This window comes from Leptosomus discolor, chromosome 5, assembly GCF_034619465.1.
Source record: "Leptosomus discolor isolate bLepDis1 chromosome 5, bLepDis1.hap2, whole genome shotgun sequence".
NCBI classification, from domain to species: domain Eukaryota; kingdom Metazoa; phylum Chordata; class Aves; order Leptosomiformes; family Leptosomidae; genus Leptosomus; species Leptosomus discolor.
Window position 1 is genome coordinate 61,889,389 of NC_141395.1, and position 26,148 is coordinate 61,915,536.

The 26,148-nt window shown below is 37.5% G+C and overlaps 1 protein-coding gene across 1 annotated transcript in view; it reads left to right on the forward strand.

Annotated features, from left to right (window-relative positions):
• The window catches only part of OXR1 (oxidation resistance 1), a 166,267-nt gene that overhangs the window by 107,905 nt on the left and 32,214 nt on the right, over nucleotides 1-26,148 (forward strand). Inside the window, exons 6-10 of the mRNA XM_086466251.1 lie at nucleotides 979-1,131; nucleotides 8,418-8,602; nucleotides 12,004-12,797; nucleotides 15,418-15,586; nucleotides 18,764-18,926. Of these exons, the coding sequence (XP_086322377.1) occupies nucleotides 979-1,131; nucleotides 8,418-8,602; nucleotides 12,004-12,797; nucleotides 15,418-15,586; nucleotides 18,764-18,926 (1,464 nt within the window). The remainder of the gene's footprint in view (nucleotides 1-978; nucleotides 1,132-8,417; nucleotides 8,603-12,003; nucleotides 12,798-15,417; nucleotides 15,587-18,763; nucleotides 18,927-26,148) is intronic.

Below are 26,148 nucleotides of genomic sequence, written 5' to 3' on the forward strand. Positions count from 1 at the left end.
GGCTAAGGAGAGGTTGAGGCTAGTGTCCTGGTGGACATGTTGAACAGTGTCCACGTGTGATGGTGAGGGCTTACCACTTGCCAGGTGGCAGATGAAAGAGGAATACCAGCAGGTTAAGGAAAGTGATTATTCTGCTGTCTCGGGGGCTTGTGAAGCTGCATTTGCCGTGCTGTGCCCACTTCTGGCACCTCCAGTACAAGACAGAGATTGACATGCTTGAGAGAGTCCAGCAAATGGTCATTAAGATGATCAGGGGATGCAAACATATGAGGCACAGAGATTAGCTGGGTTTGTTTAGTCTGGAGAAGAAAACACTAATACTAACCTGATTTCTTTGTTAGAGGGAGGACAAGAAGAGTCAGGATCTTCAGAGGTTCATAGTAAAATGATGGGCAGCAAGAGGTCATGGTTAAAGAACAGAAAAATGTTTTACAATGAGAGTAGTTAAATACTGGAGCAGGTTTCTTGGAGAGGCTGTGGAATCTCCAGCCTTGAAGACTCAAACTCAACTGGAAAGGCCATGAGCAACCTAGTCTAATGTTGGCTTAGGCCTCCTTTTAGCGCAGGGTTGGACTAGCTGACCTTCAGACGGTACTTCCAACATAGTGTATAATATGGAAGGATAACAGAAGATATTTAATAGGACTTCTGTTTGTTGAAGTTGAAAAATAATCCTTTCTGTTCAAATTTTACATGTGATAGTATATGGGATGGTTTCCTTATGTGAGTTCTGATCATCATTTTGTTGTTTATTTCCAGGTTGATTCTGAATGTGTGTGCCCACTATCATTTCTTACTGTGGGCTAGTTAAGCTGTGGTTGATTAGTTATATACACTGTCAGATCAAAGCAGTCCTTTAAATTGCAGTGGATTTGGAACACTATTTTTACATTTCCTTTTATGTCAAAGATAAAGAACAAAAATTAATATTGAAAAAGGCATGTTGCTAAGTTCTGGGATTTTTATACTTCCTTTTAGGATCCAGATGGAGTCCAACAGAAAGAGTCAGCTGCTTCACCAGCACATGTGTGTGTTCGTCCCACAAGAGTGGTATCATCCACCTCCGAAGAGGAGGAAGCATTTACAGAGAAGTTTCTAAAAATTAATTGCAAGTACATCACTAATGGCAAGGTACTTAAACATTCAGGTTTTACTGTTACTGTGTGGGATGTAAAAATGAAGTATATTTTAAACCATTAACATACAGTAGAGTTTAGTTACTGATAGGTAGATGGATCAGCTTACATACATATATATGTGTGTGTATATATTCATTTTTTTTACTCAGTTTCCTTTGGATTCCCAGACCCTGTGTTTCTTAGACATGATAGCAGTTAATAATGCTATTAACCTGAGACAGCCTTCCCTATACTGTTCAGTGATTCTGTTGTGTTGAGGGCATGAGGTCTGTTTGTTAACCTGTGTTAGTATCTTTCATAAATAATTCTCTTTACTTACAGTGGAAAAGAACATGCCTTAAAGTGTAAGGTAGTATGTAGTCGGGTAGCTGCACTTCCATTTTCCTAAAGCAGAACAGTGTGAGCAGAATTAACCTCTGATTCTGTAAATAAACACTTTTGTATTGGGTATAGTATGGTAGAAATCTTGATTATTTTTTTATTTTATTTTTTTTCATTTTTAAATTTTTTTTTAATCTATGCATTTATTTTTCTTTGAAGCAGTAGTTACCAGTCGCTCTGTCATTACACAAACACCTCCAAGTTAGTGACACTTAATTAACTTCTGTTCAGCGCATAAGTGCACAAATCTTGTGCAGATTTATAGGGACTGAGATGTCAAAAGACTTTACCTCAGAATGCCTTAGGAAAAAAAACAAAATGTATTGCTGTCCCACCCCACAGAAAAATGGCTATTAGATACTTTTAATCATGAAAAATCATGCCTTCACTCAGGCTGAATGAATGCAAAGAAACTCAAAGTACTTCCTCCTTCACCTGAAGTTTGGGTATGTATATATAAATTCTGCTCCTTCTGTGTTGCTCAGCAATAGGTTTGCAGATAAGTTACACTAATGCTAAACAGATTAATGAGAAACTCCTGAAACTGCATTTTTTTATTTTTATTTTTTTCTGGGGGAAAGGACTGCAGATCTAAGTATGTCTAGACTTGAAGCCTTTTGACAGTACATGTACATTGGCAAAAACTATGTGTTAGAAGTTGGTAAGACAAGTACTGGAAAAACTTTGTTACTTTGTTCTACTTTGCAGTTAATTGGTTTACTCCTTGTATTCTGTCCCTAGGTGACTTTTTTTAAGCTGACCCTAGACAAGTCATTACTTCTCGGTTTTAAGTGCTCTAATGTGAAGGAATTGAGAACTGTGAGCCTCTGTTAGAAACTGGCTGTACTGGAGAAACATAATCTAGGGTTAAAATTTACAGCATGTTATTTATGTGCTGTAATTCCTCATCAGAATATTATGGGCAGTCTTCATAGAATCTCTTTGACTTGCATCTTTACAGACCATTTTCAAAGAGCTTCAAAGAGAATTCTATTTTTAAAGAGCTGTGTAATCCACCACAGTATCAGACCATACCTGGGGAGGTGGGTGGGGAGAGAAATTAATGCCAACTTGCTCAGATTTTATGAGTTTAGCATGTAGTTTAGCCTTTGTATCACGTGTGGTAGGAATGTCCTCTGGCATGTAGTCTTACCTTCTTGGTACATTTCCTGATGATGCAGGATGATAAATCTTCAAATGTTTTCTGGAGAAGGCTTAAAAGATTCATCTTCTGTTTCCCTCTCTGGAAGTGGTTTTGAAGCTCATTGTTTACTGTTTTATAGGGCTTCAGACGTGAAGTCTCAGTCATCACTGTGATGCTCATAAACTAAAATCTACTGAAAGCCTCTTTTTTTGATGTGTTTAATTTCATATATGCAAAAGGGATTGCATTAAGATAAGACTGTCTCATTTCTCACTTTTCAAGACTGCTTATTCTGTATGTGTTTGGAGTTGGTTTTAGTCACACCTGCGACTTCCTGGGCAAGCACACAGGAATTCTGTGAGATGCAGTGGCTGGAACCTGGAAACATTTGCACTCTCATAGTATTTTCTCTCAGTTAGCTAGATAGGGGTACTGTTAGCGGCAGGGCATGGGTCACAGTTAGAAACAGAGCGGTGTGAATGTTCCATGTCCTGGTCAGACAATACATCAGTGCTGCAGTCGCCCCTTAACTCCCTGTTTCTTGCATATGTAGGCATGTCCTTTCTTGCAGCCACACTGTTTGCCACTTTTGTAGAAGAGTGCTGCTCTGGTTTTTCGTTCTTTACACTGTTCATTGGTGGCAGAAAAAGGTGTCTTAAACAGTCTGCTTGATTGAAACTGAAACTAATAGAGGAGCTTTGAAATTCTTTGTTCCTTCTTATGCTTGCTAGTTGATTTGCCTTGTTTTGAAAAGTAGTAGGTAAAGGAAAATTACTAACACTAAGGCTCAAAAAAAAACACAACACCAACCTGGAAATATGGGCACAAAAAGCACAAACACTGTTCGTGAAGTGAAAAGGAGGACACTGAGATTCAAAACTTTTATGAGAAACAAAGGATAAAACTGTTATCTTTATGATAATCACCTCATAAATTGTGAATTACAGTTTTTCTTCTACCTTGTGTGTTCAAGAATATAATGGAATTATTTAGAGGTAACTTCTGTTTGAAAACTGCTTGTCAGAAGTCCTCTCAAACCCTCTTAACAGTATGTTGTACTGAACTGCCTAATCTTAATGTTTAGGCTCAACAATTTCATGAAGTTTGGCTCTAATCCACTCTTTGTAATGACTGTTTGAATTTCTGTGTGAGATACTGTATAGGATTTAGAGCTCCCACTTCCTGAGGTTTAAGGAGTTTTAGTGGAAAGATGTTAAAATTTATTCAGAATTGAATATTTGCATGGAGGTGCAGTTTAATCTACTTCCACTATGCATGTTTTTGCTTATCTGGATTAATATTTTTCTGGACCAGCTTTAAGACTGAAGGGATCTATTTTCAATAACCTAGTGTGTCCACATGATTTTCAGTAATAAAGTGGCTCAGCATTTCTCCTTGAGGCTGTTAAATCTGAACTTCACCTGAATAGAAATTCACTTCATGTCTTTAGACTCGATCTTAACATACAGGAAACTTGACTTCTACAAGTACTATTTTGGGGAGTTCGGTTGAAGAACCAGAACTTCCTGTAACAGTATCATGTTGAACTACTTAGTAGCCCTATGCAGAGTCTAATTTTTACTTCAGTTTCATTGGCTGTTTTTGATATTTTTTTCCTCAACAGCTAGTTAGAAGTAGAGTCCAAGAGAGAAACAAGTTACTGATTATTTGGTGGAGGATGTCCTAAAAAAAAAAACTGTTTCCCATGGTCCTCTATCAACAATTGAGCTGCTTATAGCCTTCCTTTCTTTTTAATTGGGTTTTTTTTTGTTTGTTTCTTTGGGTTTTTTTCCCCAGAACTAGAAATAGTGAGATTAGAGCAAACACTGGCAGTATACTGGTGTAGGAGTTTGCAGCGTGCATGCTGTCACCCGATCTTTTCGGTTATGCTTGTCCTCTGATTTGCTGATCTTCCTCTCTCTAGCTACATTATTGGTACAAATAATTTTTGGAAAATATTTTGAAAATTGAATTTTTATAAAATAAAGTTAAAGAGCTGTTTCAAAACTGTTCAACAAATACTTAATTACCATCAAAGGGATCTGTGCTGAAGACACAGCATGACAGAGCATGACCACAAAGGAGAAGCTGGGCTTAACTCCTTATGTTGATATGGGCAGGTGAGGGCAAAGGAAGAATTTTACTTAGTAAGTGAGCCCCCATGCTGTTCTTTACTCTGAAGAATATATTCATACGGAAAATATTTTCAGCAGCTCAGCCAGGCCAGCAAGGGAGCTTTGGAACTTTCTCCCTGTTCCAAAAGCAAGAAGATTATATGAGGAGCAGACTTGAGGCTGTCAGTCTTCTTCAGTACTTGTACGATAGCAGAGGAAAGTAAGTTATTGAAAGCAAGTTACTAAAAGCCACTCACTAAAGAACAGTATGCTGTAGGTTGTTGTTTTCTTCCCTTAGCATCAGTGTTCTTACCCATTTCTGGGTATTTGGTAGAACAACTGTGACATCTGCTACCCTGAAGTGTTCATGTAGTAACTGTGGACCGTATCAAATAACTTGTGAGCCAGAAATGTTGCATTGGTCTGCCTCCTGTTGTCTTCTAAATAGATAACAATGACATGGATCATCTTTTGCTGAGGCTTTATAAAGCCGGTGTTTGCAAGATACCCGTAACATCTTTCAGTTGCTTATAGTCATTTTAAGTGAAGTGTTTGATCAGCATCTTAGTCAAGAACACATAAAAGCCTTAGTTCCAAAGGTTTAATTCTCTATTTCTTTATCAGTGTAATAAATTGTCACTGGAATTACACTTTCAGATTCATTTTTATGCTGAGTATTTACCTATTGATATTGAGGGTTTCTTCTAAGACCAAGATAAGCAGCTTTTAGGTTTCTAGGTGTGTCTTGGGTTGAGGCTGCAGAGGTAGGCTATAGACTTTTCCATGCATGTCAAGGACAACTTCCTGATGTTCAGGTTTGGGGTTTTTCTGCCATCAGACAGGTGATTGTCAGACCATTCTAGGAAGCTTCCATTTACAATAGAAGGTCTCTTAAATTTGTTTTCCTTATGTAGTCAGTAGTCTTGCACACTTCTTTGGCTGAACGTTTGCCTGCAGAAAGACTATATCTACTGGGCATCAGTGTCTGAGTCTAAACACCACAAGGTGCTATACAATTTCTTTAAACACATTCAGATTTGCCCTGGAAACAGACTTTTGTCCTATGGGGTTCAGAAGGGTTAAGTTGGTATTTTCTGAACTGCTAGTATTGAAGCTGAAGCAACATAAGTGAAGTGAGAAGATGTGCAAATAGTTCTTCATATACATTATTCTAATGTTGTGACTCTTTAGTGTTCAGATAAGCAATGTAGAATTGACTTATGAAACTTTTAACATTTAACTTATTATGCAATAAAATATTCTTTAATCAATTTTTGACCTGAGCTGCCAGCTGAAAAGCAGTCTTTTGACTTGGTTTCAAGACGACAGATAAAGCACTGGATTTTGCATTTGTTTAATAAAACCAGGGACCTTGGTGACATGGGCGATATGTCAGTTGTGACAGCTCACCTCTTGATGGAAAGATGCCATCTCCTTTTATTGCCTCAAAAGCTTTAGCACTTCCTCTGTACTTAATTTATCAAGGAAGATTCATGAAACAGTGAACAAGTGAAGACAATAATCTTTAGTCTGGAAATTAGAAGTTCTCCAATGAACTTGATTGCTGATTGCTTCTACTGACTAATACGTTATTTTAAAAAGTGGTGTTGAACATTTAAATCCTTCAGCTAGAGCAGTCATACAACCTTACCTTTTTTTTTTTTCTCTCCAGCCTGACTGTTCTGAAGATCTGCGTGCAACATGTGGGCAGTCAAAGAATAGAACAGAATGTTTCAGTTGGAAGGGACCTACAACAATAATCTAGTGCAACTGCCATCAAGGCTATGGCCTTGATTTTTCTGAGTCAGATCTGGAGAATGTTAATAAAATTCTGCTTTCATGTGTGGTCATTCATGAAAAGAGCTCAGGTTTAGAAATGGTGCTGCTTTTCTGTGTTATGTAATGATTTTACAGAAGTAGTATTTGTTTAAAGAGAAGCAATTTTTCTTTTAAGTAGACTCACTGACTTTTGCAGTCATGTTAAATTTATTTTCTAGGCTACAGTGGGTATATAACCAAGAGTAGACTTCTGTTGACAGTCATCCTTTTGGAGTTCCTTTTTGCACCTTGAAAGTCTATTTCCACAATGCAATGCTGGGAAAGAAATGCTAGTGACAGCTTCGTTTCGGTGTCTTAAACGCCTTGGAAGTATTTAAATATGTTCTGCTGACTTTAAAGCCTTTAGTATATGCTTTGTACTCTAAAAGGCACGTATAAAACTTGACTAGGCGCTGAATGACTAAGAGGACTTAAGTACAGATGCTTTTGAGACTGTTTTCATTTTTCCGTGATAGTGATACCATTGGCCATTGCTATAGACTTTAATACTATTTTTGGTTTGTTTTTTATAACTTGCAATTTTCTGCTCACTATATGGCATCTTTATTTTTCTGCTGTGAAGGTCATCAGCCATCACAGTGCTGGGAAAAAATTCTGGAATTGAGTAGGATTATAGTTGTGTTTCATGCTGTGCTGATATGTCTTAGAACTTGAAAACAAACAATTCCCCCCAGTACACAATGCTTGTAGTCACTGTGAACATTTTATCAGTGAGATGGATATTTATTCAGTTTCTGATAAGCTTCAGCAGCATACAAAGCAGCTTTTTTTGTGATTCTTGCACAAAAGGTTTGAGTATCTTTCTAAATTTGTAAAATCCTTAGGATTCAAGATCTGTAACTGAAGGGTCGCTGTCATTCTGCTTAAAACTACATTTCCTCCAGTTCATAGTTTTAGCTCAAACTCGACTATTCTAACAGTTTAAAGAATTTTCTTAGTGGGCAGCTGGTGTTGGTGTTTGCATGTGTTTCTGATGCTCCAACAAACAAAACAAACAAAAAAACCCCAAACAAAAACCAACCAAAAAAAAAGTTCAACATATTCTAAATAATCTTGGTACCTGTATTGTCTAAGAACCGTACAGCTCATAGTATGAGTATCAACTTTCTTTATTTTTTTCATACTAGAAGTTTAAAATCTATTTGTATTCATGTACTGCAGCAGTATCATTGTGATTAAATGCATCCAAAGCTGCATCTTTAAAAATCTTCAATATTTTAATCTAGTTTCATTCTATAAAGGTCTTTGTCCAGTCAGTCAACAGGTCCATGAACATGAAGTTAGAATGACTTGTATCTGATACTGCTGTTGCTTTTGTATAAAGAAAATTAAGATAAATGACAGTTTTTGAAGATCTTTTTTTTGTTCTCAAAGAAAGATGATCTTTGTTTTTTTGTTTTTTAAAGGCAAGTTTTAGACAATGCTTGAAGTTTCTTGCAATACTAGCACTAAGTCCTGTGATTATCTGGGAAGGATGTATCTTTACCTCAGAGGAGCTGCCCAGCATATTCTTCAGGGTTCAGGGGTTTCTTTTTTCTTCTTTTTTCTTTTTCTTTTTTTTTTTTTTACACTCAGCCCAGCTGTTAAGTAATTGTGAGGAACAAATCTGTTTTCATTTGAGAAAGTGAGTGGCATTAATTTGCTTCCCCAGAAAAACAGTTATGTTTCTAAATGACTGCAAAACACAAGAAACTGTTTAAAAAACAATTAGAAAGCACCTTTTTTCCTACAAAAAAAAAAAGGAAAATAAGCTGAAATACGAAGGAGAAAATTTACCAATTCTTTTCCTTCTCATTTTAGGGTACGGTCAATGGTGTGCTGCTAGTGACGCCAAATAATATAATGTTTGATCCTCATAAAATGGATCCTCTGGTCCAAGAGAACGGCTGTGAAGAGTATGGCATCATGTGTCCAATGGAAGAAGTGATGTCAGCTGCTTTGTATAAGGAAATTGTGGACAGCAAAATTAAGGATTCATTAACCATGTAAGATAGAATACTATTTACAAAGCTTTGAGTAAATATGAACTGTAGCAGTGTTGCTGACCATACAAAACTAGCAAAACCGCATTTTCTTCTCTTGTTTTCCTTTCAAGAACATCAAAGATTGGCTTGGAAGGACCCTTGAGAAAACTTGCTGTACCTTAAGTTCTCACATTCTATATACTATATAGAATAAATCCTCTTCAATATACATGGATTCTAATTTCTTCTCTTTAAAAATCAGTGTAGAGCAAGAGGTACCATGTCACTTCCTCTGCTACTTCCCCACTATGAAAACAGTAACAGATGTGTTCAGTTCTTCAGTAATTTAAGAACTGATGTACAGAACAGAAAAGTTAAACTTAAACAGCTTCAGTGCAGATCTTTGTTTACCACTTTCCACTTGCTTCTCAAACTCTTGTTGCTCTCATAAATGGTTGTAAGACTAATTTTCTAGGATTTGTGTATATTTTTATGGCATTAGCAGTGTATTTTTTTCTCTGTTTGGCTAGGGGAGGAACTGCATATTCGCCTTTGGGTGTGGCCTTTAGGGTGAGCAGAGTGAATTTGGATTGATGAGCTTTAATCACTGGTATTTGGCATGGAGGTGTTTAAAGCTGACTTTAAACAGCATTATGAAAAAGCTTTGTTCCGTTCTGTCTGTTGCCTAGTTTTTATACTGTTCTCAGAAATAGGATAAATGCTAACATTAAAGCCAACAAGGGATTTAAAAAAAAAAAAAAAATAAAAAAGTCATGCCACGTTTACTTGTAATAGCCAATAAAGCATCTCCCACCTAGTGGAAGGTGTCCCTGCCATGGCAGGGGGCTTGGAACTAGATGATCTTTGAGGTCCCTTCCAACCCAAACCATCCTATGATTCTATGATTTGCAGACTGCATTTACCATCTAACTGCAGGGAAGTGGACTCCTTTAACCAGGGTAGAGTTGTCTGTATGTATGAGAAAGTAAAGCTGTTTGTAAAATCTTGTCTGAAAAAATGCAACCATTTTAAGTAAGCTGTGAAGATACTCAGTAACTCTGAAAAATGCCATTTTATAGTTCTCACAGGTAATAGGCTAAGCACATCTCTCTTGATAATCTTATATATCTGGACGTGCAGAAGAAATAACTGGTCTCCTACCATTTTTAAGTTCAGTTTCAGCAGGGATCTGGTAGTAAACTGGTATCTTGGCATGGTCCTGTTTGCTGCCTGAAGTCATGTGTTTTTTGAAAAAGCAGCTAACGTGCATATTAATGTAGTAGTACTTTAGGGGCTTTTGATGTAGAATGGTGATGCCTTCAGCATGATTGCTTTCTGGAAGTTTTATCTTCCAGATTCAGTTTTAAAAAGTTGCTCGTAGTTCCTACTTCAATTGATGTATAGTACAAGTAATGAGATTATGAAAATTAGATGACGCTTTTTAATGTACCTGTTTGAATCGTAATATATATTGGAGTTGCAAAACAAGTCTTTTTTCCTAGCGTGTTTAGTTTCTTAATGACTCGATGCTGACTTACAAATTTATCTTCCATGCCCTGTTTATTTTTGTGCTCTTGTAGCACATGCATTTTGTTTATAATAACAATGCATATGGAATGAAAACATGTCTAATAATAAAAGGTCACACTGTATTCAGAGCCCTGTATGTCCAATTTGATTTAGCTTTCTTGACAACTTCATAAACTACTACATGGAACACTAACTTCTAGTGTTTTCTTCAGTCCGAGCACTTTTGTGCCTTAAACTCATCAAAATTTCAGGCATGTTTGTAAATTTTGGAGTAAATAAAATTCAAATTTCTTGAGTCTGTAACCAGAACTCCCAGTAGCCAGAGCTAGATCTGACAAGACCTGTGTGTCTTGAGGTATTTGAGATTTAAATAATGTTTTTCCACTAATTGTTTTTTTTTCTAAATATTTCACTGTTACAATTAACCCTCTTCTTCTCCCAATTTTGCCAACTGTGAAACCTGTTTAAACTTGGAAAAACAATCTGAATACTGAAAATGAGATTATTGATAAAATGGAAACTGATCACAAAACTGATGGATTCTTTGGTTCTTAAAACTGCAGTTTCATGTTGTATAGTTTCCGTATGTAAGCCTTGATCTATGCTGAAACTGGAAGAAAATGTATCTGAAAACATACAGATTTCTTATGGATTTCACGAACCTTAGGTTCTTCTGCTTGTCCAAAAGCACCTATTACCAGCATAATTCTGAAAAATTAAGGAAATGGCCCAGTCTAATAGGTTATTAATCCTAATCTCTAATGCTTTGTAAGCAAAATTACTATGTCAGCACAAGCTTAATGTCAGCTTCACGTTAACGCTTGGATAAGAGGGTGCGTATGCTTTGCGAACATCCTGACCTTTAGCAGTCTTAGTAATATGACCTAACTGAATAAAAAGTTTTGTAGAAATGTGGAATGGATTTATCCTCCTTCAAGATGGGAGGTTAAGGTACAAGTCTCTAAAAAGCATTTGATATTAGGTAATGGAAGATGTAGTGTGCTTGTGGTAGCAAGGGAATTGCATTGAGAACACTAGTCAAAAGTATGTTTAAAAGTGAGAAATGTTTTTACGAAGGTTGTACTGCTCAGGTTTTTGACAACGCTGTAAAAGTTTGAGTCATGTAGATATAGTTGAGCTATATGTTCACAGTCCCCTTATAATTCTCTTCTTCTACAACTCTTAGAACTTCTGCTTAGCTTATTTTGAAAGGCAGGTTTGAATAAGGTTATTTCTGGTGGGGAAAATAAGTTCTTTTTTTTATGTTTGCTTTTTTTTTTTCCTTACACTACTTACGAACATTTGATGTCTGCTTGTTAAATTGTTCCATTGTACCTAGTTTGGGAATTTGTTTTACCTGTTAGACTGGATGATTTCTGCCATTCTTTTCTGCCACTGAGCTAGATGGCAACTTCAAAATAGCGTGAGATAGATCTATACAGTTGTACTGGCCTCTTCGGTAGACAAGACTTAAAAGATTTTGGAGGATTTCTATCATTAGAGATTACGGTTGTTTGTAGCATTTTGCTGGTTTTCCCCTGGTTTTTTATTCTATTTTTACACTTTAAGCATCTCAAATAATCTTGTTGGTTTCGTAGGGGAGCTTCTACTTGCAAAAGTAGTGTCCTGAAGTTGGGAAGCCCTACCTATGTCACTCTGGCAAAAGGTCTGCCATAAGCTTACTGTTACAGGAACGTATTTCATGCTTGTTTCTTATTACGGATGCTCTAGATTAAGGCTTTTTAGTTTGTTTCATTTCTTTTTTTTTCTTTTTTTTTTTTTTTTTAATTAAGAGCACTTTTAAATTTTTTCAGCATTGAACAAAGCTTAGTAAAGAAAAGAGCTTCACAGAAAAGGCACCTGCTATAATAACGTTCTTATTTGTTCAACAGAGATGTAGAACAGCTGTCTGTAAGGGAACTTTGCCATTCCAAGAAAGCTGCAAAGAGCAATACAGATGAAATGGATTCTAGGATTCGGGATACAGGCAATGACAGTGCTAGTACCGCCCCAAGGAGCACAGAGGAGTCTCTTTCAGAAGATGTCTTCACAGAATCAGAACTCTCTCCAATACGTGAGGAGCTTGTTTCCTCAGATGAGCTTCGACAAGACAAATCTTCTGGAGCATCATCGGAATCTGTCCAAACGATAAACCAGACTAGTGCTGAATGTTTAACAGTCATTTCAGACTCAGGTGAAGCTGCCAGTAACTTAAAACCCAGTGCTGAAATGGTTGTAAATGTTAAACAGTTTGGTACCCACATCTTAGGTTCAGAAAGTGCTGAAAAATCTATAAAGGAGGGACAAGAACCTAGTGAAAATATTGCAGATGTCTTCCAGCAATCATTGCAAGGATCACACGGTAGCGAAGAGCATGACAAAGAGGCAGAAGTGGGCAATGATCAAGGTTCCTCACGAGGAAAAGAACCAGAAGGAGAGAGCAAGGTAGGAGAGGAATGTATATGTTATGAAGATACCACAGAATCTCAAAAGAAAGAGACAACTAGCAAAGGAAAAGTAGTGAGGGAGCAAACGCAAGACTCCGAGACAGAAGTTGAGGAACTCCGCAAACTCTGGAAGACCCACACTATGCAACAAACCAAACAACAAAGAGAAAACATGCAACAGGATTCACAAAAAGAAATTAGTCAGAAAACTGTGACTGCAGGAGATAGGCAATTAGAAGGTGAGTCAGTATTTATGTGTTAGCCTTCAGATTTACAGTCTATCTCCTTCCAGCTCATCGAAATTTAAAAATGCTCAGATTTAAAAATGTTCCTTAGCAGTCGGCTAGCTGTCACTTAGATTTTGATTCCAGTGTACATGTGTATGAATGAATTTTAGGGAATAAATTTCATTTTATTTATAGCATGTCTCCCTTGTGGTTAAGGTTTATGACGTGAACAACAAACACTGGAGGCTTAACACTGTTTGATACTTTCAGAACCTTGTTTCATTTGCATCTTGTCATACTTGCATGCTGACTAGAACAAGGTCGAGCATCCAAAGCATATCTCAGGATAAGTAAGAGCTGAATGGTAAGAAACCAATGCTATGAATATGGGGAACAACTAGGCTTATTTCTTGAGTACCTTCGCTCCTCTGCAAAGACCAGGCCCTAAGATTATTAGTTGGAAGTTATCTTGAAAGTCTATTGAAGTTACTCAGTTCATGTAAAAATATCATGTCTTTTAAGTAACTTAAAGATATTTCCATATATATTTGATTTTGCTGTTTAAAAAAATCGTAGGTCACTTTCTGATTCCTTACCGTCTTACTAATGGTGATAAACTAGTTGTTGTAATTGTGCAATATTTGGGGGGCTAGAAAGAAGACATCTATAATGCCTGTCACAAACCAGTAGATTATATGTGGAGTGCATTTGAAGGTCAGATTGTTTATGTTAATAATGAAAAGTTGAGATGGTATTGAATAGAGAGGTATATTGTTTGGTTGACAGAAATTCACCTTGCACTTCAAAACTATTATAACAGATTCTGGTTTTGTTTTTTTCTTTTCTTCTTCTGTTAAGGAAGTAACTGAATCTTGTAATTTGAAGCAGATAAATAGTCGCATCGTTCTGTGATAGGTTTGGCTTTTATGCCTTAAATTAGAGGAAATTCTCTGGCAAAAATGTCAGCTAACAGTAGTTGCTGGTTGTGACTTTTGAAAAATGAAAGTACCAAGTGTTCTTTACTACAATTGCTGGTTTTGAATATTATTGAATATTATTTGTAATTCAGTTGTATTAGATGCTTTAGTTTTATTGGTTTTCTAAAAGATTGTATCATGGAGTGATGCTGCAGATTTTTCATGCAGGATGATCTGTACAGTCGCAGAGTGTATACATATATATCTGCATACAGTGGTGCTGGCTAGAAACCTGCACATGGTGTTACAGCCTCACTGAAGGTTGTGGGGGTAAAATAGAGAAATAGTTAAAAACAAAAAAGCGCAGGTTACTTTTGGAGATTTCTGCTGATGACTTCAGTGCAACTTCAGTTGGAATTACTGTATGTTTCTTATTCTTGCATGTTATGTTAGCAGAATGCAAATAAAACAGTGAATTAGGAAATAGTATTTCTCAACCTAACTAGATTTGGTGAAGCTTCTACTGGCTTTGTCTACAGGCAAGTTTAAATAGAGGCAAGGTAAAAGTATAGATCTGATTAACTCTTAAAGGTCCCCAGTGCTTCCAAATCATGCATGTTATTATGCCTATTCTACTATACTGTATACTGCAGTTATAATTCTAAAGTATTGTAACTGAAAAACAGGAGGCGCACATTTAAATATTTACTTAAAAAAATTCTTTTATGGAACAATGCTATTTTAAGCTTTATGGCGAGAATCTCGTTGAGAAAACATAGTAGAGAAGTTTATAGATCAAGAAGGTGATGTTTCTGTGCTTAGCGTATCTGTAGTCTGCACAGACGCTGAAGGAGAACTTCAGCTGTAAAGAAAAGATGAGTGTCCTAGAAAACTGGAGCATATCTGTATGTGCATGTAACGCCAGAGGTAGGCTAAATCTTTTGTTGTCATAGCTGATCATAAGAACTATTAAATTTACATTGTCCTTCCTTGCTTTAAAAAGTCTCATGTGGCTGGAGCTAGTGTTCTAGGACTTGGGCAATTAATCTGGCAAAGAAATGATTTTGAGAAGGCCTCTTCCTTTACCTTGTGCTGATTTAATCCAGACCTTGAGGGTAATCATATAAATCTGTTAGTTCAGTTAAATATGCTACTGGAGGTATCATACCTCAGCATCCAGTGCACTTCATCCTGAAGTAGTGTTCGTACCTTTGAAGTGTTTGATACAGCTACTAAACTAAAATGCATCTCAGTCCTCTTTGTAGCACTAGAACTTTTCATTTTTTAAATTAAAACTAATGAACAGCTTTGACATCTGTGAATTTGGCCTAAGTACTTATTTAATGCTGTATCTTGTGCATATATATGGAATATCTTTCTAATAGTGGGAGGGATGTCTGATACAGTGTGGAGGGATATGCATTGAGAATACCTTCAAGCATGGATAAAAGGCTGTCATAATGTGATCTGAGGTTGGAAGCAGAAATGAATGTTAAAATTATTCAAACGTGTTGTACTCTGAAGTTAATTGTGCTGATGCAATTTATGTAACAAAAAAAGGACAGGTAATTGTTACTGCCTATGTTACCTCATTTCCTATTACTTTTGTGTATATCTACGTCCTATATACCTGTATTGCCTAATACAAAATTGACTAAGAATTTTGCTTAGCTCTTTTGTACATTGTAGATAGCTTACTTTTTCTTCATGAATAGGTGGTTCTCTTCCAAAAGAAAAAAGACGACATCGATCTCACAAGTTTCTGCGTCTCAGGGTTGGAAAACCCATGAGAAAAACATTTGTTTCACAAGCAAGTGCATCAATGCAACAGTATGCACAGAGGGATAAAAACCATGAGTACTGGTTTGCCGTTCCACAAGAAAGGTAAGAAGGTAGACTGTAAAAATCAACACCTTCCAATAGGTCTTAGCTTTATCTTTTTTCTGCACCATGCAAAATTTTTCAGTGACTTGTGTCTGTAAAGCAATATAAAAAAAGGGTCAACAACTGAGGATATTGATGGTAGGCTTGTACTTAGCACTGGAACACCTCATTACTATGCTAAAGTTTTACTGATTTGCTTGAGTTACTTGCAGGTTTAGCCAATAGTATCTCATGGTATTATTTAGGCTTGTGTTTGTAGCAAGTGAATAATGATAGAAAGATTCAAGTGGTGTCTGGTGAAGGAAATGAGTTCTCCAACAAAGTTTTTATTGTCATTATCCGTGCTTCCCGTTATTTGGAAACTTTCTAAAAATTCTCTCTACTTCTTAAAGCTCCGAGTTCAGAAGAGCTAGCTGGGCTTCTTTTGTCTTACCTCTGTATATCGAACATAAAACTTTTCCAGAAAGCAACTTAAACATATCTATGTGTTGCAGTGATTCAAAGACATGAGATATCCATGCTCACTCACTGGTAGTCTTGAATTCTTAAAGGATCTTTACTGCTAGGAAACTGTGACTTGATTTTCAAGTTGAATGTGATTTTTTTTTTTTTTTTTTTTTTTTTTTGGGGGGGGGGTGGGGGGGAGGTATTGGAGATTATTGTATCCTTGTCAGAAGGGGGGGGGGAGGGGGGGGCTAAAAAGAAAGAAAAGGCAACAAGAAACTATCAACTATCATCTTGTGTAAATACCTACACACAGTGATCAAGTCACTTTTCCATCTTTTCTTTTGAGCTGAATGGCATAGAATGTCCAGTTGGGGCACTGCAGTTGAGGACAGATATGGATCAATTGGAGAGAGTCCAGAGGAAAGCAGCAAGACTAATTAATGCCTAGAAAGTGTAACATATAAAGAAAATTAGAAGTAAGTGGGGTTCTTTAATCTAAAGGAGAAAAGGTGGATTACAAACATAAAATCATTTCATACTTAAGTTGGCTGCACAAGAAAGGCAGTAGTCCCTTTTTTTTCATGTCCACTGTGAATGGAGGTGTCTAATGGACTGAAATTACATCAGAATATTTGAGTTTTCCAACAGGCAGAATTGAGTCAATGCTAGTGCATCACTAACCTGCTTTCAGACATCACCCCCATGACTCCAAAGTGGTGGAGATTATGCAATTTCTTGAGACAAATGTCTGTCACTGATTCTGGTATAGCTAATCCCGTCTGGGCCAGGTGACCTCTTGTGGTTACATTCAATTTAAATTTTCTTGTTCTATTCATATCGTATTTCATACAAAACAGATAAATGAAAACAGACAATGGTGTCTAGGTCAGCTGATTGAAATAATTACTGTCTTTTTGGTTCATTTTCTAATGTAGTAGAGCAAGTACTTACCTTCAGCATAAAGCATAATTTATCACCTGTATCAGAAGAAAGAGTTCTCAGCTTGCAGGCTTTATCTGTTCTCCTTGGAAATTACTCCACTGATGAAGGGTTTCTCTCTAACTGCATGGGGAATTAGCAATCTGTTCTTTATCCATCCAGTGTATGTCCTATGTTTTTATACACAAAAAGTCACATGTGGTGGTAGTGGGCTGGTTTTTTTCTTAATTCAGTGTTAACCTTGCTGAGTGCCATACTTCAGGATACTTACCCAGTTGTCTTTGTCACCCTGTGGTAAGAAAGAGGAAAAAGTTGGTATCTGACAAACTTGCGTTATTTCAGTGTTCTTGGTCTCAAATAAGCCGGTGTGGGAAGAAGTGTCTTAGAGTTCCTTAAACATCAAGTTTTACTTACTTTTTTAACTGCTATAATTATACACAACTTGACGTTTTTAAAGTTAAAATCAGAATTTTTTTTTTTTGTTACTTGTGAGACTTTTTGAAATTGGTGCCTTGTTCAGTGCATGAGGAGTCTGCAGCTTCTTGTTCTGACTTTGCCATAGAACTTACCTAGCCTTACACATCTGAAACCTTTTATTCTTTCTGACTGTTAGAGTGTTAGAGAAAGTTTGTCTTTTTTTTTCCTTTTCCTTTCATCAGTGTTATCCAGGAATCTTAATTTTAACAAGGGTGACTTTGAATAACTGACCCTCTTCAGAGAGTATCACTACATACTTGTGTGCTGCATCCTTTTAAGACATAGAGGCACATGAAAATTACAGCTGCGGTTTTGAGAGACTTTGCTGCTCTGTATCTCTTGCTGTTCTCCCAGTATTCAGTTTTGCAGGGATTTAATAAAGAGGGGGAAAAATAAAAAGATCCAAATATTGTTCTTCGTGCTAACTCAGTATGCAGATTTGCTATAGCAGTTATCTCTGAAGAGAAACATGAGGAATTTCAAGCTCTTGGTAGCCAGAGCCGTAAAGCTCTAGCTCTGAAGCTCTCTTTTCTGTGATGAAGAGATACTAGTGGATTCATTGCATGTCCTTTTTCTAAATGCTCCATCTGTGCACCTACAGGAAATGCTTAAACAGTATAAACTGACATCTATTAGGGTGGTAAATAACTTTCTTCTGGGAATTGGGGCATTTTGTTCTTTCAAACTGAGGAACCATGCCATTTGTGGCAGATAACTTAAATGGAGGTAACTTTGAGTCTTGGCACTTAACTGCATTTAGAGTAGTCGGTAGTTTATGATCTAGCTATGTATATGCACACTTTCAGCCTTATTTCCTCATATCTGTAGTAATTCTGACAGTCTCTGTATAATTTTGGTTACATGTCCTGGCAGTGTTCGGCTCTTTTTCAGGGATGGAGAAAACAGACATGCAGACATCTTAAAATTTAAGTTTTGTTTATGTTTTTATGTAACTTTTTTAAAATAAAATAAAAACATCTTAGTGTTTTACTTTGGAAGTTATTTCAGTTGTAAACAGAGGTTTCTAATGGGACAGAAGGATTGAAGGACTGTGCTTGTACAAATGAAAACACAGCTAGTCAGTTGCCAACTTGTTTACTGTTTTTCCTCCAGTGTCAGCTTCATATAATTAAAAAGGAAAAAAAAGAAACCACTAACTAGCTTTTTTTGAATGTGTGTCTAATATCTAGTAAAACATGAAATAGGAAGTATTTTCATTTTTAACCTTATATACTTCATGAATATTAGACATGACCCAAAAGATCACAAACTTACCTTATTTTTCTTTTCTGTATCGTTACATGACTTCTCTAGGACAGATCACTTGTATGTCTTCTTTATCCAGTGGAGTCCAGAGATATATGCAGAAGATACTGGGGAATCTCTTCGGGAACCTGGATTTATAGTGGTAAAAAAGAAAGAAGAGCCTGAAACTAGTGAAGAATCTACTACTGAAGATGCTGCTAAAGAGTGGGAGGTAAGAAAGAACAGTGTCCAAGATTTTTTTTTTTTAACACTTTCATAGAAATACAGTAAAAAATAGTGTTAAGTACTTTACCATAACAAAAAGCAAGGTGCTGTATTAGTCTGGTTACTATGATCATGACTTTAATTTATGCCATCCTAAAGCTTTGCTCTAACATCAGTTCAGGGCAACATTTCACAATTACAAGTCATTTTTGTATGGAGCAAATTGTAACTTAAAACTCAGAGTTGAAAGGAATGTGAGTACAGCAAAGAGGTTGCAACTTTTATGAAGCAGACTTAATTTTTGGTCAAGTAAGCATACGATTTTCTGATATTTATTATTCCTCTATGTAGAATGATGTGTACTTACTGGTAAGTCTCAAAACAGGGATGAGACAACAAAAAAGGAAAATTAATCAGTTACATGTTTCTCCAGTAATCCAGTAATTAACTTCTCAGTTATAACTCCTTAATACATTAAAATGCTGATGCATGGGTTTTAGTAACATACTGGAACTGGAACTATTGATTTTCTTCTATTTATTTATTTTGTAACAAACGCATTTCTCCCATGTGAATCTGTGTCCACTGTGTTTCTATGGACACATCTTTACATGTTTACATGGTTTTGTTCTGTAGTGTACATACAGTTAAAGCACTTGTAGTCTTGTGCATTCAAGTGTCAGTCAAAAGTTTGATGATTCTTGTCATATATATTGTGAAAGTATCCCATCAGCACTGTTTAACTTGAGTCTCAGGACAGCAATTGCAATCTCTGACTGTAAGACTGATTTTTTTTTTTTTAATTTTTTTTTCCTTTTTCTTTTCGCTCCCTCTGCCATGCCCTGCAATGGAGCATGTTGAAATTAAGGAAGTCTATACATGTGTTTTATGTAGAGTGTAAAAGAAATTTTAAAAATCTGCCATAGTCTAATTAGGGGCAATAGTTTTCTTCTTAGCACCAAAACTTAAAATCATAGTAGAACTCTGACTTCAAACTTCTCACTTACTTAGCTGAATATTAGGCTGTGGTTATAAAACACTATCTCTGCAGCTCAGTGATTTTTATATGGAGCATTTTTGCTTTGAGACTTCGAAATTAGTATCATAAAAGCATGTCTTTTGAATTGTCAGATTTTCAGCATGTATATTGCTGAGGTATTTTTACCAGCAGTGTATTGTGGTGTTGACTCTTGCTAAAGCCTTTGTAAGTATTTGATGTTTTAAATTGGCCTTTTGGAACACAAAGATCAGTTGCAAGTGATCAATGTTATTGTTTAAGGCACAGTATGTGTCTCACTTAATGAGCTCTTCAGTAACTTTGCACTTTAACGTAATTACAGAATAATTTCCACAGAAATTAATGCAAATTTTTATTCAGGATTAAATGTTGTATACTTTTTAGGAGTTATTTCTGAAGATAGTAGAGGCAGTCCTTTTCCTACATGTTCTAAAACCTATAAGTTATTTACTACAGAATGAGGTTATACCTTAAGCCTTTATTTAGGTCTCCTCTGCAAACAATTGTAGAAGACATATTTCAAAAACACTGTTATTTCCATAAGTGTTACGTGAAAATTATGTCAAGTTTGGTTCTCTTAAAATTGTCAAATAATAATTTTCTGGATTCAGAAGTGTGATTGGTGAGATGGATAACTTTTTTTTTTTTAGAAAAAAGATGTTATGCAAGTACAAGAAATATGCTAATGTGGTGTTCTGTGCATTTTAACTTGAGTAATGTGACTTCTTATGACTGACTTTAGCACAAATCTGAAAGCTGTTAAGAACTAACTTTTTAATCAGAAATGTTTGACAGTAACAGATGGTTCAACCTGTCATTACATACAACTGCATTTTAGTGGCTTTTAATATATGTGCCAGAAAGTCTCAGTACATACAGGGAATTGTAGCTGTTGTCACACCCATTATTCTCATTGAATTGCAGTCATCATTTTCAATCAATATACTTCCTTCCTTTAATTCAACAAACTTTTTCTCTGTCAGCTTTTGATCCAGGTGTAATCTAAGATAGCAGGTCAACAGTATCATTGAAACCTTTTTGTGGATGTTGGAATGAAAAATAGGCTGCCTGCTTCAGAGCATGGTGATGGGAACGCTCCGGGTGGAAGGGAAATAGAAAGCAAAATCTTGACACTCAAATGCATCACGAAGTACTGTTGACCTACCAAAGGACGAAGCTAGTGGAGTAGCTTTCTTTTCCAAAAAGTATTCTTCCTCTCAGCTATCATTGTATAGTATCTTAAAACTGGAGAAACAGGGAAGAGGATTAATGGGTAACTCAGGTATGGTGCTCTGAGATAGCTTTTGCTTCTTTGATAGTTCTCTGTTAACACATTCAGCTACAGCTTTTTATCAAGAGACTTTAAGGAAGTACTATGCTTTTTTTTTTAGTGGAAAAGGAAGAAGGACCAAGCAAAAATCAGAGATCATAAAAAGCGAGTAGTAGGAGTTGGTTTATAAGTTTATTAAATAGATCAATGAATAGGACTGAACTCTCACTCCAGTTTTTCATCTGCTTATGCTTTCTTCTTCTACATGTATACAGAGTAGCCTGTTTCCTATCAGCCTTTTCCCTGGAGTAATTAGGTAGATGTAACCTCAGGTGATGGAGTGGCAAAGAGATCGAGAATCCTGTTGTCGTATTAAACACTAGTTTGATCAAATACTGTGCTGTATGATGTGTCCAGAAAACATAAAATCCAGGGAATCCTTTAGCTGACTCTGTTTGTACTGTATGCTACACATTTAATAGATAACGGACTTCTTAGAAATAACCGTGAACCTGCTACTCTCTAATGTTACTGTCGCTAAAGGTGACTAATTCATAGTCATCAGTCACTTAAACACATAGTTTAAAACAGCGTGTAGGGTAACTCACAGCCGCTGTTGCTGATGTTCCTCAGTGTTTGCCTTCGTGAGAGGCCTCTGCCTGTCCCATTGGCAAAGCTCTCTGAAAAGTATACTTTTTTACGTAAGATCGGTCCATGCGAAAGGCTTGCTTGTTGTGTCCGCTGGAAATGAATAGACAAAAATGTTACGTATTATGTATGAAATGAAACTCTGCTGCTGGTTTCTTGGTGGTGTTATCACCATCTCTTTTTCTCAAATATCTCTTTTACTGTCTTGCACTTAAGTGAATGGGCAGCCAAGGAAGAGGCTGGTTTGGGTTGTGTGTGATTTGGTGGTTTTTACGATCTGTACTGAACCTTGGGGGTATAGAGGTATTTTTTTATCATGGTATTCTTTTTTAACTTAGTGTGTATAAGTTCAAGTGCTAATGGCTTTCTTTATCTTTTAGGACAAATAATTAATACTGTTTAAAAACCTATGTTTTGATAAACAACTGTTTTTTCCAAAGTATGTTCTGTACTTGCATCTAAAGATGGCAAGATTTCGCAGCAAGCTGACTGTTTCTGTTGTGCCTCAGAAACAGCTTCCATTGGTACTTTATGGTCTATTTTGTTTACTTTAAGTTCAATTTGTGTATATAGTAATGTGTATAGAAATTAATAGTGTAGTGTTAAGGTGTGTGCTGTTAGATAGCTGCTGATGCATGACATCATTTTGGTGCCGATTAGTACCACAGATTGAAAGCATTAAGGAGTTGTCACCTGGTGTTGGTAAAGACATGATGGTACCACAGTATTTGAAAGCAAGGATGGGTCCTCAAGCAGTGCTAATAAGATGAGTAAAAAGGAGAAACTTGAATTTTCCTGTAGTCTTCAAAACCTGGTTGAGAAATGAATTTTCAAGTAACGACTATTTCCTATTTCTGTGAAGTAACTGCTAATAGTTTCTTATGGCTGTATAAAAGATTGCTTTTCGAAAAGAAGTGTTGTTGACGTTCTCTATAAAGGATAAATGTCATTCCATTGCATATACATTGTATATTTTAAAAAACAAAAACCAACCAACCAAAGAAAACCCCAGCACATCAAAGCACAAATTACAAACCACACTTAGTCATAGAATGACTTGAAGAAAGACTGTAAGAAGTGATGCCCAGTAAGCATTATTTTCTATAACCTTTCTTGCAGACTCTTTTTTTTAATTCAGAAAAAAAATCTGCATTCTTAAAAAAAAAACAAAACAAAACAAACAACAACAACAAAACACAAACAACAACACCCCCAAAAAAAAAACAAACAAAAAAACCAAAAAACAACCAACAAACCAACCAAACAACAAAAATCCACAACAACAAAGAAAGAGATGGGGGTAGGACATGATATATCTAATTCGTCAATCCCAGAAATTCCAATTATCCAGTTCTACTATGGTTTTCCTAAAATGGACTGTAAAATCTTGACAGGCTGATTTCCACTGCTGTTGCTATATGAAGTGGCAGGTGACATTTTAAAGTTGACCATTGGAGGAAAAAGACATGGAAACCAAGTACTCATGTAAAATGTCATTAACCGTATCGGGAATCTAGTGGAGTTAAATGAGGTAAATCAACTTTCCACTGGACTTGTGTGCACATAAAGTGTGCTGATAAGCTCAAATATTTTTCTACAGAAGTTGACATGCATGTGTAAATAATCCATTAAAATCTTTAGAGAATCAGTTTATCATATCTGGGGAGGAAGGACAACTGAAACTTACTTTCCAAGCAAGGCTTTTACAATTTTAAGAATGCTAGATACAAAGAAAATTGCTGTGCTCCAGCAATTTAGCACAGGGAGGAGGGCGCTAAAGTGGAAACAATGGAAATGACAACTTACGTAAGAAACTTTAGTGCATAAAGGAGAAATGGCACAATTTGTGCGTTCCTGTGTGAGTTTTATTATAAAATTTTTACATCTTCTATTTGTATCTAATAGACAGACTAGTTGGTCCCTTAGAGGGAAGGGGGAGAAGGAAAAGAAATTATAGAGGTAATAGGTGGGCCGTAAACTGAAGGACTTGGGGAGTGGGGTCCAGAATGGCAATGCTGATGTCATCGTGTCCAACTGGGGAGTAAGCCAGGCCAACCAGAGCAGCAACAAATGTTCCTTGGCTGCCTCTCAATATGAGAACCAGAAGGCCAGCCACCTCAAGGGTGGTATGGCTATGGTGGATCCTCTTGCGCCCCTCTGGGGAAAGCTGCGCACCCGATGACCTCTCTGAAATGTTTGTGCACCGACACAAGTAGCATGGGGAATGAACAGGAAGAACTAGAGATCTATCTGCAGTCACAGGGCCACAATCTCATTGCAGTCACAGACATGGGGGATAGCTCGCATGACTAGAATTGTAGAATCATAAAATCATAGAATGGTTTGGGTTGGAAGGGACCTCAAAGACTTATCTAGTTCCAACCCCCCTGCCATGGCAGGAACACCTCCCACTAGACCAGGTTGCTCAAGGCTCCCTCCAACTTGGTCTTGAACACTGCCAGGGGTGAAGCATCGACGACTTCCTTAGGCAACCTGTTCCAGTGTCTCACTAAGCTGTCATGGATGGCTAGGTACTTTTTAGGGAAGACGGGCCAGCAAGGCAAGGTGGTGGAGTTGCTCTTTATGTGAGAGCACCTGGAATGTGTCAAGTTCGGCGCGGGGCGGGTGGGGGGCGAAGAACAAGTGAAGAGCTTATGAGTAAGAATCAAGGGGCAGGCTAATATGGGTGACACTGCTATAGCTGTTTACCACAGGCCACTGGATCGGGAAGAGGAAGTCAATGAGACCTTCCCTTCTACAGACAGCTGGAAGTAGCCTTATGTTCACAGGCCCTGGTTCTCATGGGGGACTTCAACTATCCTGATATTTGCTGGAAAGGCAACACAGCTAGGCACACACAGTCCGGGAGGTTTCTGCAGAGCACTGACGATAACTTTTTGACACAGGTGGTGGAGGAGCCAGCAAGGAGAGGTGCGCTGCTGGACCTTATACTAACAAACAGAAGGACTGGTTTGGGATGTGAAAATTGGGGGCAGCCTTGGCTGCAATGACCATGAGATGGTGGAGTTCAGGATCCTCTGTGGACAAAGCAGTGCAATAAGTAGATTTAAAACGCTGGGCTTCAGGAGAGCTAACTTTGGTCTTTTCAGAGACCTACTTGGAGGCATCTGATGGGTTTGAGTTCTAGAAGGTGGGAGGCCCAAGGGAGTTGGTTAGTATTCAAGGACCACTGCCTCCAAGCTCAAGATCAGTGCATCCCTATGAGGCAAAGGAGGGAGGAGATCTGCAGGGATGAACAAGGAGCTTCTAGAAAAAACTCAAAGGGAAGAAGGAAGTTTACAGCATGGGGAAAAAGGGACTAGCCACTTGGGAGGAATATAGGAATGTTATCAGAGTATGCAGGGATGCAATGAGGAAGGCTAAGGCCCACTTGGAATTAAAGCTGGCAAGGGATGGCAAGGATAACAAGAAGGGCTTCTTCAAGTAAATCTGTAGCAAAAGGAAGGCTAGAGAAAATGTGGGCCTGCTGCTGAATGAGGTGGGCACCCTGGTAACAGGATAAAGAAAAGGCAGAGTTACTGAATGCTGCCTTTGCCTCAGGTATTACTGCTAAGGCTGGCTCTCGGGAATCCGAGACCCTGGAGGTAAGAGAGGAAGTCTGGAGAGAGGAGGACTTTTCCCTTTGTCCCAAGGAAGATTGGGTTAGAGATCATTTAGGCAAACTGGACACCTACAAATCCATGGACCCTGATGGGATGCACCCACAAGTGCTGAGGGAGCTGGCAGATGTCTTGCTAAGCTTCTTTGCATCACCTTTGAAAGGTCATGGAGAACAGGAGAGGTGCTGGAGGACTGGAGGAAAGCCAAAGTCTCTCCAGTCTTCAGAAGGGGCAGAAAGGAGGACCCAGGAAACTACAGGCCAGTCAACCTCACCTCCATCCCTAGAAAGGTGATGGAGCAGCTCATTCTGGATGTCATCTAAGCATGTGGAAGAAGGTTATCAGGAGTAGTCAGCATGGATTTACCAAGGGGAAATCATGCTTGACCAATCTGATAGCCTTCTATGATGGCATGACTGGCTGGGTAGATGAGGGGAGAGCAGTGGATGTTGTCTACCCCAACTTCAGCAAGGCTTTTGATGCTGTCTCCTGTCACATTCTCATAGGTAAGCTTAGGAAGTTAGACGGATTAGATGTGTGGACAGTGAGGTAGATTGAGAACTGGCTGAATGGCAGAGCTCAGAGGATTGTGATCAGTGGTGCAGGCTCCAGCTGGAGGCCTGTAGCTAGTGGTGTTCCCCAGGGGTCAGTACTGGGTCTGGTCGTGTTCAAC